Consider the following 18,399-nt stretch of genomic DNA (forward strand, 5'->3'; position numbering starts at 1 on the left):
TAATCACGTAGCTGCTATAGCAGCTTCGTCTTTCTATCAAGTAAGTTATAGCTAGTCGACAACAAAACTATGTCAATAGCTTAAATCAAGTGAAATATGATCCAAGTAAACCACCGACTCCTCTTGACATGGCCTCATCGTCTAGTTTGTCATACTGTGAGTGTGTTAATGACAAAAAAAAAATAAAAAAAAATAGGCTACTTACTTGGTGATTCCACGAGATAGTGATAGATGTCTGAATAGTCCAAAGAGAGTGTATGTTTGTGCGATTTTTGCTATCAAGAAACTTTGCAGGTCTAGAGCGAGCGAGTTCTGTTCTTAGGGGAATCCGTTTGTTTTCCCCCAAAAAGGGGCGTTACCCTTCGATGACGCAAAAGTAGCGTTGGTCTATAGCCAATCGCTTCAATTATACCAGATGACGTATGTAGAGTGAGAGAAATTTGACGAGGAAAAAGACGATGGGTCAAAGATTTATTTGTACACGATGGCGTTTAGCGAATATTACCGTTTGTGCAAGATAAACATGAGGGTAGAAGGTAAGGTCGAGTCTGATATAAACAAACTGCTTCGGTGTCGTCATCATCTTGCTGCTCCCTCCCCGTTCTGTGATTGGTTCCCTTTTTCAGGGGAAAATTTGTTCCATGGTGTCCAGACTGCCTAGCAGCGTGAATGAAATCGCGCTGCGAGCAAGGCAGTATGGGGAAACCCAGGCTACTGCAACCCATAAAATGTAATTTATGCAAATAAACAGCATCAATTTCACCACTAGATGGAACTATTTGGTTTCATTTGAAGGTTACCAACCACATTCGGCTAGTCTGGTGGCTATCTGTTGATGAGAGGACGTCAGTTTACAAGGACAAAAACTTCCATATGGCACTTATGGAATAATAATAATAAAAACCGATGATAATAATAAAAGCCCAGTCACAGCTTGTTATGGTAATGTTGATAATGATCTGATTATTTGATTTCATCATGTAAAAAACAGCATTTATTTGCAATATTGCAAATTGCTGTAGGCCTATAGACTGCACTCGCCATAATAAATTCATTTTAATACGTGGTCTTGTTTCGATATATGATCTCAGATCATTAACCAACCGTAGATTTTCTTTATCCAAGTGCGGTAAAATGAATTGCTCGTATGAGTCGGATTTCAATGAATCAGTTGAACCGGTTCACATAGCCGATCTTTCATTATACTGAACCCATATAATATTATATGACTGAACCATATTATATGACTGATATTATATGACAGAACGAATGTTTCACGAAACAGAGGTCCGATAATTTCTCGAGTCAGCTCCTCAAAACAAAACCTAAATTCACACATTCAAAAGGGATCCGGATTAAGTGAAAAATAACTTTTTGCCAAACACCACAAAAGTTACAAAAAAGATTAGGAAATCGGTTATTTCAGCTTGATAGTGTTGCCTTCTGTGAATATCTAGGTTCTAAAATAAATACTTTTGAATCTGATTCAAGGCTGCAACAAACTTCACCAGGACACAAAATAACACTTTCTAAAAAACGTAATAAATGTGTTTGAGCATGGAAGTACGTATGGCGCAATTGCGTCATGACGTAAAAGAATCCCTGAATCATTTTTGGAAATTATCTGTTCAAAAGAGCCGATTTGTTGAATCATGCCGCTGTGAAAATCGCAAGGGCTTGTGGGATTGACGGTCACAAAAAAGCTCAGCTCACAACATTAAAGCAGTGAAGTACAAAAAACGAGATTATAAAACGCAAATGTTCGTTCCATACCGAATCCTTTTAGAAGCGCGCAGCAATCTATGGGCAAGCTTTGAGAGAACACTTCCCAATAAATAATAAATAAAAAAAAAACGTATTTTTTTTACCGTTAAAAAGAGCGAATAAATTCTCCGCGGTGGGCGAGATATTCGTGGTGGCATCACAGTACGTTCTGCTACTCAAATGTTCAATGTTGCAGCTGGCAGTGTTATTACACGATTTGAGGAATCAATAGGACACAGGCGGTCATGTGACTGCGCTTACATCTCGGGGGGTGGGCAGCAACCTCTCCATGTTACTGCTGTATTCGGCGGGGGGAAAGCCATGCATTCTCGATCATTTTAGAGCAGTGCTGTCATGAGGGCTTCTTGCACCCATGAGCAACGTTTTGTAATGCTTTTTGACAGCACTGCAATGTATTCCTGAGTCCCTCTTTCATGCATACTGATGATGTCTGTCATTCTAGGTTGTGCTGTGCATAGCTGAATTTGGTGGTGCAACAGCAAGAATCATGGCTGGCCTTCTTGCTTTTGATATTTGCCTTTGCTGCCCTGCTGAGAAGAAGAGCCCTCACATGCAAGCTTTTAATTGAGACAAAGCTCTTTCTTACAAAAACCCAGAGGTAGGTCAGCATCTGTTCTTTGCTCTTTGAATTGATACTTCTGATAGCTGTCATTGTGGAAGGCCAAGAGGGTTGCTGATAATGGGGTGTAGTGTGGAGAGTATACATTACATGCATTTATTTACCATAGCATTGCTGCCGTCATGGTTTTCTGGTTCTATGATTGGAGGTTTTTGTTAGCTGGACTTTGAATCTATTGGTTTTTCATGCAATAGCTACATGCATTCATATTCTTCTCATTCCAGAAATCATCAGAAGTGAACCTCCCTGTAAATGATTCAGGGTCCAGGGCTAAAGAATCCTCTGGTAGGCCACAATGAACAACCACCAATGTTTTCTTTATAAAACACAAGAAATGATCATCATATTATTTTTTTAAAATATTCCATTACAGTAGAAATATCCCCATTTTTATTTAAAGTCAAAATTAAATCGAAATGGACCCCATTTACTTTATTAGTAATGATCCTTTGAGAAAATGCCTATATTTAATAAAAATGTATCAATATATTTATATAAAGTAAATATATTTAATTGATTTTAAATCTAATATTTAATCGAAATGATGTAACTTGCTCATCCTGTGAAACGATTTCATCACTTAGGCCGTGCAAAGCTTTAAAAATAACTTTTTAGGCATTGTGTTTTTGTAAACTCGCTTTCGGTTTGGCTGCATACTAGTACGTAACGCCCACTTTTCACAATACAGTCAATTCCCAAATGGATAAAATCAAGTCCCGTCCTGGATTTTTTCTCATTGAATATTGAATATTCAGTCAACAATATTGTTTGTAATAATTAATTATAATTGGAATACAACTTTACCCATTTTTATTTAAAGTCAACAGGAAATCAAAATTTACTTTCTTCATACATGTCTTGCTCATGTTATAGATGATTTTTTGGACAAAAACGTCTTTGTAATATTAAAGGTGCATTGTGTAATATTTAGGAGAATCTGTTGACAGAAATGTAATATCATATGCATAACTATGTTTTGAGTGGTTTATAAAGACCTTACGTAATGAACCGTTATGCTTTTATTACCTTAGAACGAGTCATTTCTATCTACATACACCGCGGGTCCCCTTACACGTTAAGTCGCCATTTTGCGCCACTATGTTTCTACAGTAGCCCTAAACGGACGAAATACTGCAGAGCGTGTTTCGTCACTATGTTGTTCTTCGTGCAAAGAAGCTAGCTAAAGTCAGCGAATAAAACACTGACACAGTGATGAACAAGTAACAATAATATTTGCAATAACATATCGTTTTACTGAAAAATTAAGTAATCATAATGTCTTAATTTATCTTTGTAAAGAAACCTCATTGCTTAACTGGCTACTCTCTGCTGTCTCAGACGACATCTCTTTCTGTCGGCCACCGTAACGTCTGTTGGTTGCAATTCGTAACCTCACCACTAGGTGGCGCTAAAATTAACACACTGGACTTTTAAATCAAAATGCTGTAACTTGCTTATCCTGTGAAATGACTTTACTACCAATGTCATCACATAGGCCGTGCAACGCTATTAGATAATGCTAACTGATAGCCAAACATTTTGTATTATTAAACTAATTTACATGGTTTTAGATTTTACATTTGGTTCGACTGCATACGGGTACGTATGAATGAATGAAATCTAAATGAATATTGTTTTACATTGATATACATCAGATTAGTAGTGCAATAGGTTGCAAATGGAAACTCAAAAGAAAAATAACAAAACGGAATTTGCTTTGTGACTCATGAGTTCATAAGTTCATGGGCTAGTCTTTCTAGTGTTGGTAATAGCATTTGGTTGGTTTTGACTTAAGTATGTTCTGCTTTGTTAAGTGTCTCAGATTAGTTTGCTTGGCAAAGGCCTAGTAGAAGAAACAAGAACATCTAGTGCTTATTTTATTATAAATGGTGCCACAGGGTCATAAATTAAGAAAACATCCACAACCATTGAATGATTATTGTAGATCATGTCACTAAAGAGGTTCTTTTTTTTATTCTTAATTTCATCATTATTTTTTTGAAATATGCCTGAGCCAATAGGATTGAATGCACATGCATGAAAAAAGCACACGCATACGTGATTCGACTGCATTCTATCTTCAATCTACGCCAACGCCATCATGGGCCTTTGTTCTCTAAGCAAACGTCACTCCAGAAGAGCTTCCCTTCTCCCCTTACACCCCTCCTTCCAGTCCCGTCTCATATTCCCTCATTATTTCTCCACCTCTCCACTGCCTATTTCTCTCGTCACTCCGACTTTCTCCTCAAATCTGTTTGTCTTCTTTGGCTGCAGCAGCTGGTTGCAGTCTTGAGCCAGAGTCTCATCCCGCATCCCCCTCCCCCCCACGAGTGCACGCAAAGACAAAAGGCCAGGGCTGCTTGTCAGAACACTGCCCCCTTCCTCCCTGCGCTGCCGTGCATCTGCAGAGGAGAGAGTGACCTATAGAACAGGAACCAGCAGGCTCATAGTGAAGAAAAAAAAATCCCACTCATACAGAATGGGGCCTGGCTGGACTGACGTCTTGCATAAGCCTTTCCACGAAGATTCCCGGTAGTAGGGCCGAGGAGAAGCGGGGTAGGGCGAGAGCCTACTTTTTCCCTGTTTGTGTGTCTCTGTGTGTGTGTTTTTATACGTGTCACGGCCTTTGTTTTCTCTCTCGTTTGGCAGAGACCGGACACGGTTGCCCAGGGCTGGAGGATTAGGGGACGAGCAGCTGATTTTAATTGACAAAGATCCGTGTTTCTCACTGGTTTTCCGGGGAAAACACGAGAGGAGGAAGCAGGGACACTGGCTAGAAGAGAGGAACAGGGACCATGGAGAGAGTGAGGGAGAGAGAGAGAGGGAGAGGGGAGGCAGAGAAGGAAGTAGAAACAGTCCAGTGCTGCAGAATGGGGTAAAAGCGAGAGGCACAATCAAAAAGAGGTCAGGTACCGAGCCTGTTTAAATTCTACTTGCTGTCTCTGTGTCTTGTTTTCTTCTGTCAGGAAACTGTGCTCATCTTGTGGTTTTGGTTTACACAGTGCTTGTGGTTTTCCTTTGGAATGTGCATCTGCTTTTTGGCTTTTCATTTTTCCTTCTCTCGTCCATCCATCCATCCATATAAACCAGCTCTGAGCCTCTGGTGTGCATGTATTTTTCATAAACGTCTTCCATAGTCTGTGTTTCTCAGGCCTAGCGTTTGATTCAGCTCGGCAACGTGAATTGCACACGCATTCTGAACACAAACCTCTTCGATAATATTAACACACACTCTAAGCAGGAATATTTTGCAGGAATATTGAAGATTTGATGAAGAAACTGGCAGCTCCTGTGTCTCCTGTGTGGCTGCACTGCAGCACACACATTATGCAGGGTGACCGGAACCGGCTGAAACCGGTTTGAGGCAGACGAGGAGGCTAGGAAACAATACAGTCACTGTGCTACAGGCAGATAGCCGACTGCTTCATGGCAGCCAAAATGGCAAAGGGGTCTTCAGGAGTGATACAGCCCCGAGCAGGGATGTTAGAAAGACAGTCTTTACACACCTTGAGACGGTTAGGCACGTCAGGGTCGGGAGGCAGCCATGAGAACTGAGCAGATATGGTGACCGTGGGTCACTATGTGCTGTTATTCATAGTGGTCACCATCCAGAATGGTCTTTGGCGTGCCGTCCCGTGTCCCTCCTGGTGGATTGTTTCTTGATGGGCCCTGCCTAGTGCAAAAAGTGGATTTTTTTCCCTCTGCTGTCAGAGAGAAAGGAGGAGGAGGAGGGTGGTGGTGTTTTGTTGTGGAGGTGGTAAAAGGAAGGAAGGAAGAAGGGAAGCAAAGCAAGATTGTTTGCTGTAGTTGTCGGAACAACAAGGGTGAGGAGTGGCTCATTTGCATGTTTCCACTTCTATATGTTTGCATGTGTGTGTCTGTGTGTTCACTTTTATTATGTGTGATATTCTATATTGTTCAAATAATTGGACTACTGCGTCGTACAGTGGCCTGATTTAAAAGGCCTAAGATAGAAACCCGAGAATCACAGTCGTTTTCCTGTGAGCGGCACCCTCATCTGAAATCAGGCTGCTCGGCTGTAAATGTGTTTAGGCCCCATACTGGCTTTAACAGCTTAATGTCTTTCATTAAAATACTCTTGTCCTTGTGTTATGTCTTTTTCTGTCTTTTGTTGCTGCTCCTCTGCTTTTGTGCCTTACCACATTGGCTTCATTGTGTGTGGGGAAGGCCGTCTTGGCCCTGCATACCCTGTGCGTGCAGATGTTATTAACTGTAATGGAGGCAGGGCTGCAGTGCAGGAGGGAGGGAGGGGGGGGGGGGGGGGGGTAGCTAACCCTACTAGCACACCACAGCTTTATTTTCCTTATATATATATATATATATACATTTTTAATTCTTCTCTTACCACTTTAAATATTCCAAAATGTTGATGTTCATATGTTGGTTGATTTTTAGTTAGTGCTGATATTTTAGAATCAACCTTATGGAGGACCAAATCTGTTTTTGTTGTTTGTTTTTTGCAAAATGTATTATTTACACAATGTGGTCTTCTTAAAATTCTAATTCTTTTTTTATTTTATATATTCCTTATTTTATCATTTATGTATTTAAGTCCTTTATTCATTTCTTAAATAATCTGTAACTGTTATTCTTACATTGTGTTGTTTTTGTATTATACAAATGTATTCGTTTATTAATAAATATCTCTTTTATTTATTGCTTTTATTTTTGCAGATATGGTCCTGCATACTAGTACCTTTGCAAAAAATGCTTAGGCTTAATAAACAGTTTTCTGTTTCTCTATATTTTAATGTTTATATTATTTTTTACATGTTGTATTTGGGGCTTTCTTAATATTTTTCAGCACCTTTATATACTGGTAGACTAAAAGTCCTATACAGAATGTCATGTCCAAATAATTCCAAATTTCCTTTCTTATTTACATGTATTTAACTCAATTTGTATCCAAGTAAGAGTTACTTTTTATAGTATCAACAGATATTAGCATAATGATTGTAATGTGCATTTTGGTGCATATATTTTAAATAGTTTTAATGCCTGGAAAGGACATTTTGCACTGGTTGTGGTCATTTTATATATTGCTTAGTTCAACGCAAGAATATAATGTTAAAGGCAAGAATACTGGCAATTTTTTATATTTGTAATACAGAGTGTAATATAAAATGTCTTTCCCCTTTTTTTTCAAAGGTGTTTAGCTCATTCTTTTAAGACCATGGGCGACATGAAAACCCCAGACTTTGATGATCTACTTGCAGCCTTTGACATTCCTGACATGGTCGATCCCAAGGCTGCCATTGAGTCCGGCCACGATGATCATGAAGGACAACTCAAACACCATGCCCACCATGAAGAGGATTCCCATGTCTCCTCTGGTCCAGATGTTGGGGTTAGTGTTATTGTTAAGAACGTCCGGAATTTTGATACCACTGAACATCTCTCAGAGAAGGATGTTCATCCTACTGTCGAAAATGGACTGCACAACGGTTTCTTGCCTGTTTCACCCAACAATAGATACAGCAAAGAGAGTGACAAGCTTCAAAAAAGTGAAATCCATGGGATGGCAGGAAATATCTCCACATTCAACCAGTTTAGTCCCATCTCTAGTGCCGAGGAGTTTGATGATGACGACAAGATTGAAGTAGATGACCCTGCCGACAAACAAAGTAATTTACCATTTAGACCGAACCCTCTAACCGGTCTGAGCACAAAGGCTAAAGAGCCTCGTTCTCAACTCACTAAACCAGATGGTCCATCTAGACCAAGAACAAATGGCAACTACAATCATATGAAAGTAGAGAATAGTAGCACTAATGGCACAGTGGAACACTCAAACCTTTATGACTCTCGAAAACCAAGAAAAACTGAGGAGCCCTCCAAAGAAACCTTCAGATCCCAAGAAGCAAATGAGCCTGGAGAACCAGTCGTTGAGTTGAGTGCGACCAACCTCTCCCAAGCCAAGGCCAAATCATCTGCAAAGCTCTCATCCTGCATTGCTGCAATTGCAGCACTCAGTGCAAAGAAAGCTAACACAGAAGCAATGTCTCCAGAATCCCTTGCCACACCTCAAGACTCACCCAGAGAGGCTAAAGAGATCCCTAAGGTTACAGAGAAATCACCAGAGCAGGAGTCAGCTCTGGAGCTAGGCAAGAAGATGCTCTCAAAACAACCCGAGAGTCCTTGCAGTGTTACCAGTGAAAGCAGCAGCAAAGGGTCTCCAGCATCTCCAGCAGGATCCATACCAGTCATTCCCAAAGTCCGCATCAAAACGATCAAGACATCATCAGGGCAGATTAAGAGGACAGTTACCAGAGTCCTGCCCGAGTTTGATCCTGACATCTTGAAGAAAGGTATTGATTCTTCATCCAATGTTGTCTCGTCTCTGCTGTCCACTCCAATCTCGACTTCTGTTTTCTCATCTCCCACTAGAACAACTTTGCCAACCACAGTAGTAGCTACTTCTGGAGGCTCTGCCATTGAGGTAACTAAACAAATGACCATCAAACCCGTGGCCACTGCCTTCTTACCCGTCTCAGCTGTCAAGACGGCAGGCTCCCAAGTAATTAATCTGAAACTTGCCAACAATACAACTGTAAAAGCCACTGTCATACCGGCGGCATCCGTTCAGAGTGCCAGCAGTGCCATCCTCAAAGCTGCTAATGCCATTCAGCAACAAACTGTCATGGTGCCTGCTTCTAGCCTAACAAACACCAAACTTGTGCCAAAGACAGTCCACCTAACTAACTTAAATCTCTTGCCTCAAAATCCATCAGCAGCTGAGCTCCACCAGGTCCTGACCAAGTCTCAACAACCCATCAAACAAGCCATTTTGGCCCAACAACAACAAAAGAAAGTGTCTCGGGTCCAGGTCCTAACTAGCTCCCAGAGCTCAGTGGTAGAGGCCTTCAATAAGGTTTTGAGTAGCATTAACCCTGTGCCAGTTTATGTACCCAATCTCAGCCCTCCGACTTCTGCCTGTATATCTTTACCATCCCGTGGCTACAAGTGCTTGGAATGCGGTGATTCCTTTGCCCTAGAAAAAAGCCTAACTCAGCATTATGATCGTAGAAGTGTTCGCATTGAGGTCACTTGCAATCACTGTGGCAAAAACCTGGTCTTCTACAACAAGTGCAGCCTTCTGTCACATGCTAGAGGACACAAAGACAAAGGGGTTGTCATGCAGTGTTCACATCTCATCTTGAAGCCAATTCCAGCTGACCAGATGATCCTAGCGCCATCAATAACCTCCACCGCTCCCACCTCTTCAGCTAATCTTGGATCCTCCATTGTGGGAAGTCAAGGGAAGGGAAACCCAACCACAGTGATCTCCGCACCCTCTTCAACCCCCATTGTCGCTGCCATGCCACTGGATAAGGATACCGCCAAGGTCTGCAAATCGAATCTGAAGTGCTTGGAGTGTAGTGAGACATTTCAGGAAGAGTCATCTCTTGCAATGCACTACCAGCAGGCTCCTGAGTCAGGTGGACAGGTGAGTGTATGTATTATTTGTGAAGAGTTTTGAGTCCGAGTCCAGGCCAAGACCAGAACAGAGTAGAGTCCAGTCTTGAGTACTGCAACACTGACTTCCTCTTTTATTTACAGAAGTAGTTAAAAGTTGTGTTTAAGGAATAGTACACCTAAAAATAAATTACTCACCATCATATCTATCCTATCGCGTAATACGTTTGTTCATCTTCGGAACATAAATAAAGATATTTTTAATGAAATCTGAGTGCTTTCTGTCCCTCCATCGACAGCTATGCAACTACCACTTTGACGATTTTAAGAGTTCATAAAGAGATCGTAAAAGTAATCCATATGAATTTAGCGGTGTAGTAAAAAGTTTCTGAAGAGACACGATTGCTTTATATGATGACCAGATTGAATTTAGGCTTTTATTCACATATAAACATTCATCAACTCACACATCAGTTGTGGTAAACGCAAGCTCAAGCATGTTCGCTTGACATGCAACAACCAATGAGGTTCAAGTGTTACGCAGCACGTTTGAGCTTCTGCAAGAGGTTTGTTCTCACATGTCAAGCATGTTCGGTTGAGCTTCTGTTTGTTCGCTGATCAATGTTTACATGTGAATAAAAGCCTAAATTTAATCTGTTCATCATATAAAGGGATTGAGTCTCTTCAGAACATTTGGACTAAACCACTCAATTCAATTGGTAGTTGCGTTGCTGTCTATGGAGGGACAGAAAGCTCATAGATTTAATCAAAAAGATCTTAATTTGTGTGCCGAAGATGAACGAAAGTCTTATGGGTTTGGAACGACATGAGGGTGAGTAATCAATGACAGAATTTTCGTTTTTGGGTGAACTATCCCTTCAAAGACTTTTTTAACAATTTGCTTGTGCTTTTCCTTCAACTTAAACAGAAAACCTGCACCATTTGCCAAATGCTACTGCCAAACCAGTGCAGCTTTGCTTCCCATCTGAGGATCCATCAGCACAAGTCTCCATATATCTGCCCTGAATGTGGAGCCATCTGTCGGTCTGTCCATTTTCAGTCCCATGTGACCAAGAACTGCCTGCACTACACACGCAGAGTGGGCTATCGGTTAGTACTGCATTACTCTCTATAACCGTCAAGGCAAAAACAAGCTCCATGATTCCTAGAAATGGCTTTATTTTTCATGTAAAAGATGTTTGTTTGTTTATTTATTTATGCAAAGCAAATGAATACAAAATTGGAGATTTTTAACCTCAGCCGGAGATCAGCAAAACTGTGTAGTTATTTTCACTGTCCACTAGGGGTGTAGCAATGAATGATGCCACAATATATCACAATTAAAAAATGCAGCAGCATACATTGAGGATATGAAAAATTTATTGCAATAAATCATGCATTCTTTTACAAGAACAAAGTATAGTGAGAGTATCGAGTCACGACTTCAGTGTCGTGTATTGAACCAAATTGTGAGTGACCCCTACTGACCTCATTTTATTCTTATTTCTGAGTTGACTTAAAAGCTCCTATTTATGCATAAAACGTGTTGAAATAAAAAATAAAAAAAGCTGCCTAAGTGTTTAATTGGTTTTGAGTGGAACATGAAATGAGGGCTCGTCATGCTTTCAAAATGGCAATCACAGAGCTATTCACTGTTATTATTCTGCCATTCACCCATGATTGATGCCGCATTAAAGGTGACTGGCATCGATTATAGAAACAAAAAAGACGGTTAGAAGAGTAACACTTTCTTTTTTTCTTCTTTGGACATAGCTGTGTTCACTGTAGCATCATCTTCGCTGACGTTGCTGCTCTCAAGTCACACATTCAGGGGTCCCACTGTGAAATCTTCTACAAATGCCCCATCTGCCCCATGGCTTTTAAATCGGCCCCCAGTACGCATTCCCACGCCTACACCCAGCATCCAGGAGTTAAAATTGGAGAGCCTAAGTGAGTCATTTCTCTATAAATTTACAGAATCTTCTTTGTCCAGTTTCTATTTTTCTTTCTTGTTGTTTTGAAGGTTGAAAATGTCTTTTTTTTTTTTTTTTTTTGAGAAACCACATGAAGTAAAGGGAAATGTATAAATAGCCAGTCAATATGGCAAAATAAACCCAAATGGGTCATCTGATTTTATATTCTATTTATTACTTGACAGATGAGTAAATAATAGACATTAAATATTGATTTGACTTGAAGTAATTGTATTATGTGAGAAGAAACACTGTGACGTGAAACCCACACAGCTGTGTTTTTCTGGGATAATGGTCTGTTATACAGTTTGAGCAGTCATTATATAAAAATCTTTGACCTCAGAGTGCTACGATAGACCAATCAGAAACAAGTATTTCATAGATCTGGATAATATTGTTTATAGCAGATGATACTATTGGATATTTATGCTTTGTGGATTGCAAAACACTATCCATCTTCAGTGTTATTTTCCTATCGTGCAAACGCACGCATGCACTAAACACTGCCATCATTCTGACAAAACAAGCTTTCAGTAATTCTTAGTAGTAGTAGAGTGGAGAGAAACTCAATAGGCGTGTCAAATCGCTTCGTTTAGAACTCATACACCACTGACCTTTTCAGGTGCAGAAAGAAATTATGCATGGTGGCTTTAATTACTGTGCCCTCTCTTTGAACAAGAGGCCTGTCAGCACTTTTAATGAAAAGGCCAGATGGTTTGTTTGCACTTCCTGTGTTACCTGTATCTATGTTGGAAACATGATCAGCTGGTTTATTGACAACGTGAGCGTTTAATGTTGATGTCAAATAAATAAATAAACTGACAAGTTTCCGTATGGCATAATTCCTTCAACACAGCATTTACACTTTAGACAGAGAATGTTGTTTGTTTTGTTCGGCCTGAGCTATTTAACCTTGTAATGAGAAGTAGGAATGTACTCCTACACAAGTAGGAACAGGCAACCAAATATTTTAGAAAGTACTCTTTTCACTGGCAATGTGTTATGTTTTGTTTTGCAGGCTGATCTACAAGTGTTCCATGTGTGACACCGTTTTTACCCAGCAGACTTTGCTCTACACGCACTTTGACCAGCATATATCTAATCAGAAAGTGTCTGTCTTCAAGTGTCCAGATTGTTCGGTGCACTACGCCCAAAAGCAGCTAATGTTGGATCATATTAAAGTAAGGGGGTTAAAATCAGTAAAAAATGTATTAATTGTCATTTGCCATAATAAATTGTATTAACAGGTCATTCAAATATTTCAATTAAAATCACATGCATATATATATATATATATATATAATATTATATATTGTATGTTTATAGTATTTTTAATTTATATTATATTTATGATATTAATAGGGCTGTCAAACGATTAATCGCGATTAATCGCATCCAAAATAAAAGTTTGTGTTTACATAATATATGTGTGTGTATGGAGTATAATTATTTTCTATATATAAATATACACACATGCATATATATTTAAGAAAAATGTGTTATTTATATATAAAATATTTATATATAATATAAATTATATATAATATAAATATATTAAATATTTCTTAAATATATACATGCATGTGTGTGTATTTATATATAGAAAATAATTATACACCGTACACACACATATATTATGTAAAAACAAACTTTTATTTTGGATGCGATTAATCGCGATTAATCGTTTGACAGCCCTAGATATTAATAATGTTGTATCTTTATTTATTTTTGCATTATTATTATTATTTTATCCATTATTCTTTATTCATTATTATTTTATACTATTGGAAACAGAAAATATTATAGAGCTTTTCATATTATGTATCCTATTTAATTTTTATATTTGTTATATTTATTTGAAATTTTTTCTCTTTATTTATCAATTTTTCCTTTTTTATTTATATTTATTTATTTATATATATTTTAATAAAGTAAATTAATTTAAATATAAAATCTTGATATTCATTTTAATTGTTGGCATTTTATTATTATTTACTATTTAATATGAACCATTATATTTTTTAAATATTCATATTAATTAAAAAAAAAATTATAATATATTATAATATTACTTTTTTTTTTTTTCTCCAAGTCCCTGCATGGCACCTTAAAGACCATCGAGGGCCCTCCAAACCTGGGCATCAATCTCCCTCTCAGCTCCAAACCTACTAATTCCATGAGCCTAAATAACAACAACAACAACAAGGAGAGTGGCTCTATCAACAGCCTTGAAAAGGGAGAGAAGAAGCCAACATCATTGACAAAGAAGAAAAGTACTGGGACAGACCTTCCCAAAAAAGACCCATCGTCCACCTCCTGCCCTGGCTGGACTTGCATGGAGTGTGACCGCTTGTTTACACAGAGAGAAGTCTTCATCGTGCACATGAAAAGAGAGCATGGGAAGGTATAATATAATGAGAAACAACTCTAATAATTATTACAAACTCTGCTCATAGAGACCCAGGGCTATAGGAAGTCTGGAAGAAACATTATGAGCTTTAATTGAATGTATGTACATTATTGCACACGTATAGGCATGATTATGATCAATCTTTTTCTTTCTGCTACACCAGCAACTGAAAAAGCATCCGTGTCGACAGTGTGAAAAGTCCTTCAGTTCCTCTCACAGTTTATGTAGACACAACCGAATCAAACACAAGGGCCTACGGAAGGTCTACTCATGTCTGTGAGTATCATGTGTTTCTGTACCATTCATGCTTGTGAACTCAGCTCTAGGTCCCTCATGCCTGGAGGGGTCCCTCGGTTTTCATGCTTAAAACACTTCATTTTACTCTAAAGCTAATAACAAACATTCAAGAGCATCAAACTGATCTCTCTTGGGTTTTTGCAGACACTGTCCAGAACCTAGTCGCACTTTCACCAAAAGACTGCTGCTAGAGAAACACATTCAGTTGATGCATGGCATCAAAGACACAGAGGCCAAGCTTCCAGCAGATTCCAGCAGCACAGAGGCCATCGTGGACAAAGAGCAGGTAACCACCAGACAGACTAGCACATACGCGTCTGTATTGTCTGGGAATGTTGCAAGTGCATTAGACAGATGTACACTACCGTTAAAAAGTTTGGAATCAGGAAGATTTTTGTAGTGTTATTGAAAGAATGCGCTCATCTAGGCTAAAACAGTAATGTTGAACTTGTGAAGTATTATAACAATTTAAAAGACCTGTTTTCTATTTTAGCATATTTTAAAATGTAATCTATTCCTGTGATGACAAAGCTGAATTTTCAGCATCATTACTCCAGGCTTCAGTGTCACATGATTTGCTGCTCAAGAATCTTTTTTTTTTTTTAATGTTAAAAACATTTGTGCTGCTTAATTTTTTAAGCTATGGAAACTATGATACATTCTTTCATGAATAGAAGGTTCAAAACAACCGCATTTATTTGAAAAGGAAACATTTTGATCAATGTAATGCATGCTTGCTATATAAAAGTATTAATCTCTTTAAAAAAAAAAGTTTACAATATATTGGTACCATATTGTATTTTAGATTCTTTCATTTATTGATCGATATAGGTCAAAATTTCATATTTAATTGTGCATGCTAATTTTGAGAGCCATTAAAATGCTGTGATACCTTTAAAACCATTGATTTTAGATTTAAAGTTTTTTTTTAAATAATGACTGTCTAACAAATAATATATATATATATATATATATATATATATATATATATATATATATATATATATATATATATATATATATATATATATATATATATATATATATATATATATATATATATATGAAGAGTTCAGATGCAAAAGCCTGTAAGTGCCATCTGAAATTTTCTTCTAGAATTATCATTTTTATCAAGCTTGTATATTTAAGTTCAGTAATTTCACTTAAATGGCAATGAAAAATACCTATTGTCATTTAAGTGAAATTATTGAACTTAAATATACAAGCTTTATAAAAATGATCATTCTAGAAGAAAATTTCAGATGGCACTTAGAGGCTTTTGCATCTGAACTCTTCATATATATATATATATATGGCATCCATCTGCATGAAACTAACATGAACATTGAAATTATTATCAGCTTATCATTATCAACCAGAATTTTTAAATTTCAGTGCATTGCATAAAGCATTGTTGTTGTTTTGGATCCTCAGTTACCCAGTCCTAAACGAAAGCACCACTCTGAAGATGAGGATGCCGAGAGGGAACAGGAAGTGGAGGAGGCCGGAGGGGACGTGACTCCTGGTAAAAGGTCCAAGAGCTCATCCTCACAACCTCTAAAGAAGCTAAAGATCAATGTCTTCAAAACACACAAATGCGCCGTGTGTAGCTTCACCACCGAGGACATCGTGAGTTTCCACGAGCACATTCCTCAGCACAAGACCGACGTCTCGTCCTTCCAGTGCCGTGAATGCGGCCTGTGCTACACCTCGCACCACTCCCTGTCCCGACACCTGTTCATCGTGCACAAGATGAAGGAAGCCCAAGGACTCGGACGCCACAACGGTCAGCAGGAGAACACGCCCAACCCAGAGGCCAACGACGGCATCCCAGATACTCAGTGTAAAGTGTGTTCCAAAACTTTTGAAACGGAGGGAGCCTTAAACACACACATGCGGACACACGGAATGGCCTTCATTAAGTCCAAACAGCTGAGCGCAGCTGAGAAGTAAGAGCGAGGTAGTGCCCCCTAGTGGATGGATGATGGTTTGCAAGGAATCATTTGTTTGTATGTTGTCATAGAGAACGTGTTGTATTCCTTCACTCTGGCCTCTTTGTATGCTCATTTGTTGTGCATACGTATACATATATATATAAATATACATATATATACAAAATGTATAAATCTATACACACAGAATGTGTGTTTAAAGATGTGTAATATATTAAAAACTGATTTATGTGTATTTAATTATCTATGAGAACACATTTTGTATACTTTATGATAGATGTTTGTATGCGTGTTGGATAGACCTTTTTTATAGATTTTTTTTTATTTTCTATTTTAGACTGTTCTCGTTGTCTTCTCGTGGGAACAGATACTGTCCAATACAGCTGTGTCAGTCTTGGGATGCACTTTCGGTCCTAATTCCCGAACTGCTGCTAAAAAAAAAAAAGAAGTGCACAGAATGTCACAGTTACACTTCTCAATGAGGCATTTTGCACTCCAAAAGGACAATCAGTCCACAACTTACAACACAAGCAGGAAAAGCATCTCCTAAAGCGGCCGGAAATGGCGTTTGACTGAAGAATTGGTCATGGAATTGAGCCTGAAAGCTTCTGTTCTGTCAATTAGTTGTCCATTTAAAGCTACTATAATTTAGCACTATGGAAGAACAAGACATGAAAGTAGTTCTTTAAATTTATATATCTCTGCCACTGCCAAGAGGTCGTGTTGAATCAGTATGTGCTTTTTTTTACTTTAAAGTGTCGTCACACCCGGACGATTCTCCTCACTTCATTTCTTCTCAGGCAGCTTGTTCCAAATCATAACTTTGAGTTATTTTTGCATTTGCATTTTGTATTATTCACATACTACACTGGGTCAGCTTTGGCCTGTTATCAAGAAGCATATTTCGAATTGATGCCCATTTAATTTTGAGGTTCTTTGGGAAGCTTTTATTTGTCAGTTCCTTCCCTGTAGTTCGTGACACCCCACTCGTAGTTTTCTCATTCATGAAATCAGTAAATCATAAGTGCTTATATATTACACATTGTGGTCAAGTGCCTCTGGCGCTCAAAAGCAACGTCCTTATGGTTTTTTGGGTTTTTTTTTTTTGAGCAACATGTTATGGAAAATTCTCAAGTATAATGTTCCACTCACTCACATGCTTAGTGTGATAAAAGTGGTGGGTGGTGGGTGGTGGGTGGTGGGGGGTGGGGGGGGGGGGTTTGGGTGCAACAAATGCTGCCTTTACTATAAATGAATGTTTTGGTCAAATGTGAATCGAGCTGTACAATTTTTTTTTGCTTTTTTCTACCCCTCCAACTCAGCTGTAGCATTTAATTTCAACGTTTCACTTCATGATGAGCTCAGTCGTTCTTTTTTTTTTTTTTTTTGTCCTTGATTCCATCTCGAAACGCTGTATTTTGCTCTCCTTTTCCTTTGGATATACGAGGACGCATATGTGCATGAGAGAAGCCATTCACAGTGGTTGTTCTGTTTTATAGAATGTCTTGCTGATGTTCGGTAGACCTTGTTCTATGTTTGTGCAAAAAAACCTGTTATCATTAATAAATGATACATAAACAGGAATATTCAGTTCACATTTATTTGTATAGCGCTTTTCACAATACATATTGTTTTAAAGCAGCTTTACAGAAAATGCATGCGTCTTCTACATTACAATTTACAGTGATCTGTTATCAGAGGTGACTGTGTCCAAGTTATGTATTTCAGAAATGTACATATACAAATCACACAGTTAGCTAAAAATGTATTCATGTAAACAATGTAATAATTTAAGGCAGAAATTGAAGTAATGAATACATGTTTGTTAACGAATGATTAGGATATATAGAAAATGTAGCATTAGTGCATGTTGATTCAGAATATCTAACATGTTTAAAGTGGTATGGAGTTTGTATACTTCAGAAA

General features: G+C 38.3%; 1 protein-coding gene across 6 annotated transcripts; it reads left to right on the forward strand.

The window, feature by feature from the left end:
• The first annotated feature begins 1,690 nt into the window (after positions 1 to 1,690).
• Positions 1,691 to 18,057, forward strand: znf532 (zinc finger protein 532). 6 transcript variants are annotated; one of them, XM_079898413.1, is made up of 10 exons: positions 1,691 to 2,383; positions 2,629 to 2,689; positions 7,574 to 9,872; positions 10,770 to 10,951; positions 11,615 to 11,791; positions 12,833 to 12,995; positions 13,907 to 14,218; positions 14,388 to 14,500; positions 14,666 to 14,807; positions 15,956 to 18,057. In XM_079898413.1, the coding sequence occupies exons 3-10, from the start codon at positions 7,599 to 7,601 to the stop codon at positions 16,472 to 16,474; spliced, it is 3,882 nt and encodes a 1,293-aa protein (XP_079754539.1). In that variant the 5' UTR covers positions 1,691 to 2,383; positions 2,629 to 2,689; positions 7,574 to 7,598; the 3' UTR covers positions 16,475 to 18,057. The 6 variants fall into 6 exon arrangements, with proteins under 6 accessions (XP_079754539.1, XP_079754541.1, XP_079754544.1 ...); XM_079898417.1 differs by lacking the exons at positions 1,691 to 2,383; positions 2,629 to 2,689 and adding an exon at positions 5,267 to 5,308 and having other exon boundaries at positions 7,574 to 7,772; positions 7,898 to 9,872; XM_079898415.1 differs by lacking the exon at positions 2,629 to 2,689 and having other exon boundaries at positions 2,057 to 2,383.
• The last annotated feature ends 342 nt before the right edge of the window (positions 18,058 to 18,399 follow it).

The sequence above is a fragment of the Squalius cephalus genome (assembly GCF_949319135.1).
Source record: "Squalius cephalus genome assembly, chromosome: 17".
NCBI classification, from domain to species: Eukaryota; Metazoa; Chordata; class Actinopteri; order Cypriniformes; family Leuciscidae; genus Squalius; species Squalius cephalus.

What these genes read in the sequence shown, in the direction of transcription:
- znf532 (XM_079898413.1), top strand. Translation starts at nt 7,599, where the DNA reads ATGGGCGACATGAAAACCCCAGACTTTGATGATCTACTTGCAGCCTTT. An exon ending in TAATGTTGGATCATATTAAA is followed by an intron (nt 12,996 to 13,906) that starts GTAAGGGGGTTA and finishes TTTTTCTCCAAG; the next exon opens with TCCCTGCATGGCACCTTAAA. An exon ending in CCATCGTGGACAAAGAGCAG is followed by an intron (nt 14,808 to 15,955) that starts GTAACCACCAGA and finishes TTGGATCCTCAG; the next exon opens with TTACCCAGTCCTAAACGAAA.